Here is an 11,503-nt window from a genome sequence, read left to right as displayed (position 1 = left end):
AACAAATATTTAATGACTGAATTGTAAGCAATCAAAAAAAATTAAAATGATATTTTCAAAAAGAGTTGCAGTTCTAAAATTTCTCCTTAGATAGGATTGAGTGAAAGAAAAAAGGTGCCAATGGAACACTCAAGTTAAAATATGAAGGTTAACATGGATATTCTGAACAGCCAGAAAATACGTTACAACAGGGCACAGTACCTAAAATCTGGGTTTCTCCAGAAGTTCGAGGTTGTAGGACCATGGTAGTGGATGTACATAACATATGAAACTTTATCACCTCCCTCATTAAAATACTTCAATGACTTTTTTATTTATTTTTTACTTCAATGGCTTTTTTTTTTTTTTTTTTTTTTTTTACAGAGACAGAGAAAGAGTCAGAGAGAGGGACAGATAGGGACAGACAGATAGGAAAGGAGATGAGAAGCATCAATCATCAGTTCTTCATTGTGGCACTTTAGTTGTTCATTGATTGAGCTTTCTCATATGTGCCTTGACCATGGGGCTACAGCAGAACGAGTAACCCCTTGCTCAAGCCAGCGATCTTGGGTCCAAACTGGTGAGCTTTTTGCTCAAACCAGATGAGCCTGCACTCAAGCTGGTGACCTCAGGGTCTCGAACCTGGGTCCTCCGCATCCCAGTCTGACACTCTATCCACTGTGCCACCGTCTGGTCAGACTTCAATGACTTTTTAAAGATAAAGCCTCATCTTCAATTTGGTGCACAATGACTTCCATAATGAACCTGTCTCCATCTCCTTACAACCTCATCTCACACTACTCTCTTCCGTATGCCAGCCACAGAGAGCTTCTATTCCCAGTTTTTGCACAAGCAAATCTATCAGTATTATCCTTTCATACATCCGGCTACTTCATACCAGTTCCCTCTTATACTTTGGCTATCAGCCCCAGGATTCTTCCTTAAGTTAGTACCCTTTCATGGTGACAGAGCATGAGTACATCTATCTTATCACATTGTATTTGTTAGGCAGTATAGCACAGAGTTATGACAATGGATTATGGGTCCTTGGACTTATTTTCCTAACTTCTTTTATGTCTTGCTTTCCTCACTTATAAAACTAAGGTAATAGACCTATTTATCAGATTATTGAAAGGATGAAAAGAACATTCATGTAAAGCACTTACAACTGTCAGAGTCCGATATAAGCCAGTTATTAGTTGTCACCCTTCTCACCCCCACCAGTTCCTCTGCTCCTCTAGCCAAGAACCCATATCGGCCTGGGTCGTTTTCTTTTCTTAGCTTCAGCAAGGGCCTTGAACATAGCAGGCCGGCTTTCAATATATGATTTAAAAAATCAACAGCAACAACACACACACACACACACACACACACAGCCTTGAGTTTTGCCTTACTGGCTAAACGATCGCAGGCCGATCACTCATCCCACCTACGCCTCGTTAACCCTTATGAAAAATATCTGCCCAAAAAAGGTCTGTGTGTGTTCATCAGTCAATACACTCGCCCAAGCCCCGCGCACATCTTCGGCCGCACGAGCGGTGGATGTTTACTTTTCCCGAGCGGAGGTACGCGTCTTCCCCTTCCGGGGGTACGCCCGCCCGGCCCGGCCTCCTCTCAGCCCACACCCTCACTGCGCCCTTGGCCCCGGTCCCCCGGGACTGCAAGCGTGGGAGTCTCGGCCCTGCGCCGCTCCCTCCTGGAGCTCCGCGCCCCTCTTCCTTCCTCGCCCGAACGGACGCACTTCCGGCGGATATGGGGGGGCAACGCCGGAAACGGAAGTGAGCAGTGAGTCCGAACGACAGGAACGGAGATTGGAAGGTGTTTGCAGAGCGAGCTGAAAATGGTGAGTGAATCCCCGGGTGCACCGAGTTCCCAGCGTACTTAGGACCTGCCCGGCAGGACCAGACCGCCGCCTCCCAGCCCTTCTCAGTCCCCGTCCCGGGCCATGGCGGGAGGATGAGTCCGGCCTCAGGCGCCAGGATCTGTCGAGTCACGGGGTGGGGAACGCGCCGCTGTGACGTGGGCCGAGCTCGGGTCTGGTCCCACGGGTAGCGCCGAGGCTTCATCCTCTTTCGTCTCCTTCTCTTCTTTTGGTGTGCGCCTTCGCGTGCTCAAGCTCCTCAAAAGACCCCGACCCCTTCCTTGTGGTCGGTGCAGAGCTGGAAAGGACACATCGAAAGTGCAACTTTCTGTTGGCGTTGCCGATTCTCCTCCACTGCGGGGAGCACTACGCACCTTCCCGACCCTCGGAACGGACTTTCATAACAAACCCGCAACTGTGGATCGCTTTTTAACCAATTACCTTTACTCTACAAACGTTTTTGGGGAGCTTGTGTTATGTAAGAAGGTGGAGGGGGAAAACCAGACAGTTGCTCATTCCTGTTTGTCAGCATCTTCACCATCTCTCCCCCCTTTCTTCCACTCTTTTTAACTTAAACGTTGTGATGTTTGGGAAAGACTCCTAAATCACCAGCTCTGATACCAGTATTGCTGCCAGGCCGTTCAGATCTGGAAAGCTTCTATGGTGAAACACTGATGATCCTTGTAAAGAGGTTTTGTAAACATTTTCTAGCGACTAGTGATAATTAACTTTTCATAGATTTGTTTTTATCTGCAACTTTACTAGAAATACCAGGTACTAATCTTGATATTTGATTACAGTGGGTCACAGAGGTCAGAATTCCCTGTTTCTTTCTGCATAGAAGAAAATTTCCTTCTGTGGCTTTACAGTGAAACAGCCTATACAGGATATACATTTGGAAAGATTCCTGGAAAGATGACTAAACAGGGCCAGAGAGGTTGTATGCGTTTTTGACAATCACATAGTAGGTTAGTGATGGTCCACACTAGATTCCAGATCCATTTCCTGATTGACCAAGATTTCTGTGTGGAGGGAGTTGAAACCTGTTGTGCAGGCTCTTGAGTTCCAGGCTAAAGACCTTGCACTTTATTCTTCAGGCAAGACCTTGACGAGCCAGTAAAAGGTTTTTTAAGTGTTTGTCGGGGAAATTGTATATTCTAGGAAAAGGTAGGATATGCAGAACTGGAAAATGGAAGTGTACAGTCAATAAGACCCTTTAGGGTGCTGTGGAAGTTATCCAGTTGTGAGAGCCTAGATTAGGATGGTTGATTGATGAAACCCTGGACAGGATAAAGTACCTGATCAAATAAAATGTACAAATGATTTTGGAAATTAATAAAAAAAAGCTGGTTTCTCAGCATAGTTTTTTTTTTTAGAACAGTATAAGATCAATACCAAACTACCTGTAGCTGTTTTACATCTTTTTGCAGAATTGCAAGGATATTGAACAACTAGTGGTTTAAAGTCAGCATTTTATGTTTTACTTGTTGTAACTTTTTTTTTTTTTTGCATTTTATTTGCTTCTCTAATCTGTCTTCATCAGAGTGAGCCCTAGAAGGTAAACATGAATCTTTGGCATCTAACAGTATACCTGCCACATAGTAGATGCTTAATAAAATTTTGATGATTAAATGTTTTCATTATCTTTATTATATGCGGCTTAAGTGTCTGTTTGTTGCCGATAGCTTATTGGTTGCTTGCGTAACTGTACTAGCCAATGGGGTGAAGTTGCCACGGCTGAACACAAATTGAGCATGTCAGGGGGAAGGTGAACATTTGTTTGCATTGGCAATCATCTGTTTTACATAAAAACTACATCTTAACGTAATTTCTTTTAAGAATGCCTCCTAGAAAATACAGCACTGAAGAGGAGAGAAAAGGAGCTAAAGCTGCACAAAAACGGCTTTCTTGACAAAAAGAAACCACTGAGCAGAGAAAGACAAGGCTTGCTTCAGTCGCAGAGCAGTCAACTTTATGTTGCCTGTTCAAGAGTTCGTGAAAGAACGGACGTAAAATTAAAAATAATTGATGGTCCTCTGCAAGGCGAGCTTAAAAATGATGGAAAGATCTACACAAGAAATGTTGTGTACAAAGAGATCTTTGACATGTGAATTAACATTTTATTATTTAAATCACCTTTATTTATTGAGCTAGCGGTGGCTCTTAAGAAATGTGCAGCCAGTGGTTTCCTTCATTGCACTCTACTTGAAGCAGTTAAGCAAGTAGAAGGGGGAAACCCCATGAGGAACTAAGCAAAGGGGCGTCCTCGCCGCCTGCCCTGGGTAATTCAGTTTGAATTAGCAGACACCTTTGCACAAATCATTTTAATTACAATTTATAATATCTAGAACAGCGGTCATTTCGTATGACCGCCGGGCTTTCTAGTACTGTATAAATGTGTAGTGTGACACTTTACCAGTACCAAATGTATTGAGTCTTTTTTTTGTTTGACACTATTCTGATTAGGTACATTTATTTTCATAAACAGTATCCTCTTATATAAAAACCACTCCTCCCCTTTTTTTAAGCTTCTGTGACTACTCTTTTCTAGCTATTCTGTTCATTATTAATTCCATTTCCTTGTACTTCATTCTTGTTCTGAAGGAATGGTATTCCCCAAGATTTTGTTCTCATTTTTTTCATTCAGCACTAACCATTCCAACCTAAAGGAGGGATGTTTCTAATGAAAGTAAATCTGATCATGTCATTACCCTTCAGAGCAGCAGTTCTCTATCAATTTCAGAAAAAAAACAAATTTCTTTGCACATTTAAATCTTTTCATTTTGCCAGCCTTTATTTCTGCCTAACTCACTCGATCATTTATATTTTATACCTTTACTTATATTCTTCTTTTCCTGTAATGCCTTTTAATCTGACAGCATTCAGAAATGACTTAGGAATTCTTCCTACCCTGACATTTGGTATTATTTATTGTACCATGTGTGTCATTCTAGCATAATGCTAAGTAAGGCTCATTGTGATTATCTATCTAGACTGGGCTCTTTGAAGGAAGAGACCTTATCTTTTCTCTCTAGTGCTTAAACTAGGGGTTGGGAACCTTTTTGGCTGAGAGAGCCATGAACGCCACATATTTTAAAATGTAATTCTGTGAGAGCCATACAACGACCCGTGTACATTAGGCATTATCCAATAAAAATTTGGTGTTGTCCCGGAGGATAGCTGTGATTGGCTCCAGCCACCTGCAACCATGAACATGAGCGGTAGGAAATGAATGGATTGTAATACATGAGAATGTTTTATATTTTTAACATTATTTTTTTTTATTAAAGATTTGTCTGCGAGCCATATGCAGCCATCAAAAGAGCCACATCTGGCTTACGAGCAATAGGTTCACAACCCCTGGCTTAAACCATGATTTTTACATAAGATCTGCAGTATGGGTTTTTTTAAGGGATTTTTTTTTTTTTGTATTAAATAGTATTCTTTATCTGTGTTGTAGAATACCAGAGGACTTGGATCTCAGCTAAAGGACAGTATTCCAGTTACTGAACTTTCAGCAAGTGGACCTTTTGAAAATCATGATCTTCTTCGAAAAGGGTATATGGGGAAGTTTCTGACTTTGTTATAATAAACTGTTTCTGGAAATTATTTTTCATGATATTCTTTAAATATTTTGCTAGGCCCTAAATATATATATTTAATTTGGGAGTTAACAAGTAATATACTTTAGACTGGAGGAGGAGAAATGGAGGCTTAGATATTTTCTTTATTTTTTTTTTCACATTTTATTTATTGATTTGAGAGAGATGGGGGTGGGAGGAGCGGGAAGCATCAACTCATAGTATAGTATTTGCTTCTTGTGTGTGCCTTGACTGGGCAAGGCTGGGGTTCTGAACCGGCAACGTCAGCATTCCCAATCGACACTTTATCCATGACTCTGCCACAGGTCAGGCTTAGATATTTTCTATAGCCGAAAAAGTGCCTTATCAGAGTAGTAAGTTCCTGGGAGAGGGCATTCTCCCAGAAGATGTTGCCCAGTAGGGTGATTTGGTAGGATTCTTCACTTTGCTATTGATAACTTGGAGAGCCAGTTTATTAACTTACCTTATTAATTATTGGAGTGATTCACTTTATGGGGGAAATACTATAACATAGCAGTTCAAAGCATGGACTCTGGACTCAGGCTGCCTGGATTTTGACCCTGGCTTTGCTGTTTGCTAGATGTATGCCTTTGAGAATTTACTTAATTGCTCTATGTCTCACTGTTTTCATCTGTGAAATAGGGCTATTAATAGTATTATATTATTTTGAAGAATAAATGAGTTAGTAGTACATGAAAAATACTTAGAACAATACCTGACATTGGTAAACACTCAGTGTTAGCAGCTGTTACCTTTCTTTTCTAGCTTTAACACATAGTTATAACAGTTTTCTTTATGTTTATATATGTATAGGTCCTAATTTCCAGTACCAGTTGTTTTTCTTGGCAGATTGCTTTTCTGCTTAATTAAATAATAATGCTTTCCCTACCATCAATGTACTGTCTTTTTTTTTTTTTTTGACTTGAGAGAGAGGAAGGAGGAGAAATAGAGTCATCAACTTGGTGTTCCACTTAGTTGTGCACTCATTGGTTACTTCTTATATGTACCCTAACTGGGAATCTAACCTTCTACCTTGGTGCCCCAGGATGACACTTTATCCACTGAGCCACCTGGCCAGGACCAACATTCTGTGTTTTGAATTTTATATCTAATTTTAAGATATTTAGCTTGTACTGTAATAGGATGGCATTCTAATGGTGTCTGGGGGACAGACGTGATGACCCATTATTGTTTCTTCATTTTGTGTGAAAGATGCAGTATACAGCCTTTGGAACTGGAGATACAATTTGATTTATAGTCTAACCAAATTCATAAAGTAGCTAGTAACAAAATCTTGATGATTTTTAATTAATTTTTTCATTTGAAATGCTGCTTTTTCTTCCTGATCAGTGTATAACATTGCCACATCCACTTTTAGGATAGTATTTTTTACAAAGAACATACTCAGTGAATTATTATTGCATGATTGCTTTTATTTATTTTTTCATTCAGTGAGAGGAGAGGAGGCAGAGAGACAAACTCCTGCATGTGCCCTGACCAGGATCTACCTGGCAAGCCCACTAGGGTGTGATGCTCTGCCCATCTGGGGCCTTTGCTCCATTACTCAGCTACCGAACTCTTCTTAGCACCTGAGGCGGAGGCCATGGAGCCATTCTCAATTCCTGGGGTCAACATGCTCCAATGGAGTCATGGCTGCAGGAAGGAGAGAGGGAGGGAAGCAAGGGGGAGTGGTGGAAAAGCAGATGGGCTCCTCTCCTCTGTGCCCTGACCGGGAATCAAACCCAAGACTTTCATACACCAAGCGGATGCTCTACCACTGAGCCAAACCTGTAGGGCCATATTGCGTGATTCTAAAGTTTCTTTCAACTCTCAAATCCTATTTTGGATGATAAGCTATTCATTTTGATGTATCCAGTGTAATAAACAACAGTGGCCTGGTTCTAGTTGTATATCACCTAACATAGTACTTTGTACATAGGAAGTGTTTAGTAAATCAAACATACTGTTTGACATGTGTTTATTAAATATACATTAAATATTAATAGCACATTAGGCCTGAACAGAAGAGGTATCTTACATAATACACAAGCATGTCTTCAGAGTAATAGTAATAAACATACTTTACTAAATTTTTTCTAGAGAGCAAGCATCATTTAACACCATTTTATTTATTTTTTTGACAGAGAGAGGGTCAGATAGGGACAGACAGACAGGAAGGGAGAGATGAGAAGCATCAATTCTTCGTTGAGGCGGCTTAATTGTTCATTGAATGATTTCTCATATATGCCTTGACCGTGGGGTACAGCAGACTGAGTGACCCCTTGCTCAAGCTGGCGACAATGGGCTCAAGCTGATGAGCCCGTGCTCAAGCTGGCGACCTCAGGATTTCGAACCTGCGTCATCTACGTCCCAGTCCAACGCTCTGTCTACCGCAGCACCACCTGGTTAGGCTAACACCATTTTTTAGAATGTTCTCTCTACTGAAGTCTTGACCATCGGTATCTATAATAGATGCATTTAAAAACAATTAGCATACAGTAAATTTGAATTTTTAAAATTTGACTTTTTTTCTTTTGGTGGATAGTTATATGAATTTTATTTTATTTTTTTTTAATTTGTTTTTTTTTAAATTTTTATTTATTCATTTTAGAGAGGGGAGAGAGTTAAAATGAGAGAGAGAGAGGGAGAGAGAGAGAGAGAGAGAGAGAAGGGGGGGAGGAGCATCAACTCCCATATGTGCCTTGACCAGGCAAGCCCAGGATTTTGAACCAGTGGACCTCAGTGTTCCAGGTCAATGCTTTATCCACTGCGCCACCACAGGTCAGGCTAGTTATATGAATTTTATACATGTATGTTTCCTGTCGGGATACAAAAGTGTCATCATCCCCAAAAACTTCCTTGTGCCATTCCACTATAGTTATACCTTTGATAGTTGTGATTTTGAGCTTTTAATGTTGAGTGAGATGTAATCTCCCTTTTAAATGCTTATTTTCAGTTTTTCTTGTGTGAAAAATGAACTTTTGCCCAGTCATCCTCTTGAATTATCAGAAAAAAATGTAAGTATATTAACAGTATATTTATTTTTGTCCACTAGTAGAAAAATCTTTCAATAGTACATTTGTGGTTTCATTTATTAAAAATAGTTCTGGTGCAGAGCATGTACTCATGAAGAATTTGGGGTCCCATTTTTAATATCCTTGTATAATAGGCTGGTAAGGATAGCTCATTTTAAAGAATGAGTGAATTACATCACAGGCTTTGAATTTGTTATACTGCTTTACTAACGTTCCCTTTCTACACATTCTTCTCTTTTTTTATGGATGTTTCTAAAGGTCCATCCGCCTCTCTGTTCCTCTCGTAATATTTTTTTCATTTTATAATCTCATTTTATTTCTATTTTTTTGATGCCATTTTTTTGCTATAGACCTCCAACTCCCTATCTCTAGCCTTGACCTCTCTCTCAAGCCTTCCTTCTCCAAGGTACAGTGGGACATATAGGCACAGTAGATACACAGAATATGACCATATTTCCCAACCTTAAGGAGCTGAAAACTTAATCAGAGGACAAGCAGTGGATTAGGGGCTTCATAAGATGCTTAGAGGGCCAAGGATAACCACCGGTGCTTAGGAAATGTGGAAGATTTTAGAAAGGAGGGTACATTTCAATAGTCTTACACCCTTGTTCTCCAGATAAATGGATGGGGAGGGGTTATACGAAAGAGCAATTAACCTGTACAGATTTTTTTAGACAATACAGAGGGTTTTTAAATACACGTTCAGAGCAACAAAAAAAGAGTCATTACTTGGGGAAAATGATGCACTGTTAACCAGAAAGCTAAGCTAACATTCCTTTTTTTTTTTTTTTTTACAGAGGGAGGGATAGATAGGGACAGACAGACAAGAACGGAGAGAAATGAGAAGCATCAATTATTATTATTATTTTTTTCATTTTTCTGAAGCTGGAAACAGGGAGAGACAGTCAGACAGACTCCCGCATGTGCCCCACTGGGATCCACCTGGTACGCCCACCAGGGGGCGATGCTCTGCCCATCCTGGGCGTCGCCATATTGCGACCAGAGATACTCTAGCGCCTGAGGCAGAGGCCACAGAGCCATCCCCAGCGCCCGGGCCATCTTTGTTCCAGTGGAGCCTTGGCTGCAGGAGGGGAAGAGAGAGACAGAGAGGAAAGCGCGGCGGAGGGGTGGAGAAGCAAAAGGGCGCTTCTCCTGTGTGCCCTGGCCGGGAATTGAACCCGGGTCCTCCACACGCTAGGCCGACGCTCTACCGCTGAGCCAACTGGCCAGGGCTGAGAAGCATCAATTATTAGTTTTTCGTTGTTCATTGATTGCTTTCTCCTATGTGCCTTGACTGTGGGCCTTCAGCAGACATAGTAACCCCTTGCTCAAGCCAGCGACTTTGGGTCCAAGCTGATGAGCTTTGCTCAAACCAGATGAGCCTGCGCTCAAGCTGGCGACCTCAGGATCTCGAACCTGGTCCTCTGCATCCCAGTTCGACACTGTCCACTGCGCCACCGCCTGGTCAGGCTATATTCCTGTTTTTTTGTTTGTTTTTTGTTTGTTTTTGTTTGTTTTCAATTTCTTCCTCTTTAGCAAGGAGAGAAATCTTTATAAGAAAGATTAGCACAAATAGTGCGATGGTGAAATTGAACTTCAAATAGGAAGAGAAAATAAGACAGCTTCTAATTGTCTAAGTGCATTTTGGTTTTATGCTCAGAAGTTGACTAAGAATATTAAGTGTTTTTCAAAGATGAAGTTAATCACAGAAAGCATAGCATATAAAGCAGATTGATGGCACAATAAGCTTTATTATCCTTATTGGATAGCTCTATTTAATGAGTGAGTGAATTACATCACTAATGACAGAATAATCTCAGGACTAAGCCAAAATCAAAAAACTGCTTACCCAGGAGATTGTAAAGTTTTGCATTTAGGTTCTAAAATGGATTACATTTAGATGAGGTAAAACTTGATCATTACATAAAACTTGTTTTTAATGGACGGTAAGGTCATTTTTTTTTTTTTTTAGAGAGAGGAGAGGGAGAGACAGAGAGAAGAGAGAGAGAGAAGAGGGAGAGGATCTGGAAGCATCAACTCCCATATGTGCCTTGACCAGGCAAGCCCAGGGTTTCAAACCGGCGACCTCAGCATTTCTAGGTCGATGCTTTATCTACTGTGCCACCACAGGTCAGGCTTGGACTGTAAGGTCATTATAGGGTAGCAGATTATGTTAGCCACTGAAAAGAATAGTTAATGTAATCTCAGACTTTTATTAATAAGATAGTGCTCAAATCAAGGGAGTTTATACCCTTTATTTTCTAAGTATTAACTTTATCATTAGGTATGGAATATTGATTCAGTTTTGAGCAATTCATGTTAAGAAACTTTTGACAAGTCTGAGTGAGACTGGCCAAAATGGTGAAGAGTAAAGATTTCATACCTCTTTTGAGACTCAGCTTACATCTCCTGCCTCTGTGTTGTCTTAATAATTCAATCAGCTAATGGCAGTTTCTCCCTTGAAATTCTGTGGCACTTACCTATTTTAAGTCCTTTAGCTTGGGCTGTGTAGTACTGCTTATTAGCTAAGTAAACTTGGGCAAGTGGCTTAATCTTTCCTTAATCTTGGTTTCCTCATCAGTCAAGTGTGGTTCATAATAGACCATCCCTCAGCACGTGCTGGCTCATAGTATCTCTCCATGATTGAAACTGCAGTGGGGATAGTGAAGGAGATGACCGTCGTCTATACTAGTGGTCCTCAGCTAGGGATGATTTTTTCCCCCCAGGGGACATTTGGTAATGTCTGATTATCACAAGTGGTGTCTTAGGGAAGGTTCTTTGGTACTGGTTTCTACTGGTAGAGGCCAGGAATGCTGCCAAACATCCTGCAATACACAGGACAGTCTGCACTCACTGCTACGAAGAATAATCTGGCCCCAGATGTCTGTAGTGCCAAGGGTTGAGAAGCCCTAATCTATGTGTAATGTCTTTTCAGCTAGATTATATAACATACATATAGCCTATCTCCAGGGTAAACTTTCATTTGTTGTTTATCGCCACAGAGTCTAATTCTAATTATGTATGTG

General features: G+C 40.8%; 1 protein-coding gene across 3 annotated transcripts in view; it reads left to right on the top strand.

The window, feature by feature from the left end:
- The first annotated feature begins 730 nt into the window (after positions 1–730).
- Positions 731–11,503, top strand: part of POMP (proteasome maturation protein) — a 35,373-nt gene continuing 24,600 nt past the window's right edge. Inside the window, exons 1-3 of one of the 3 annotated variants that reach the window (XM_066258941.1) lie at positions 731–1,822; positions 5,301–5,398; positions 8,399–8,459. In XM_066258941.1, the coding sequence (XP_066115038.1) occupies positions 1,820–1,822; positions 5,301–5,398; positions 8,399–8,459 (162 nt within the window). In that variant the 5' untranslated portion in view covers positions 731–1,819. The remainder of the gene's footprint in view (positions 1,823–5,300; positions 5,399–8,398; positions 8,460–11,503) is intronic. The other 2 variants (XM_066258940.1, XM_066258939.1) reach the window with 2 other exon arrangements.

Source organism: Saccopteryx bilineata, chromosome 2, assembly GCF_036850765.1.
Source record: "Saccopteryx bilineata isolate mSacBil1 chromosome 2, mSacBil1_pri_phased_curated, whole genome shotgun sequence".
In the NCBI taxonomy this organism is placed as follows: Eukaryota; Metazoa; Chordata; class Mammalia; order Chiroptera; family Emballonuridae; genus Saccopteryx; species Saccopteryx bilineata.
This window is presented reverse-complemented; position numbering and strand designations above follow the sequence as displayed.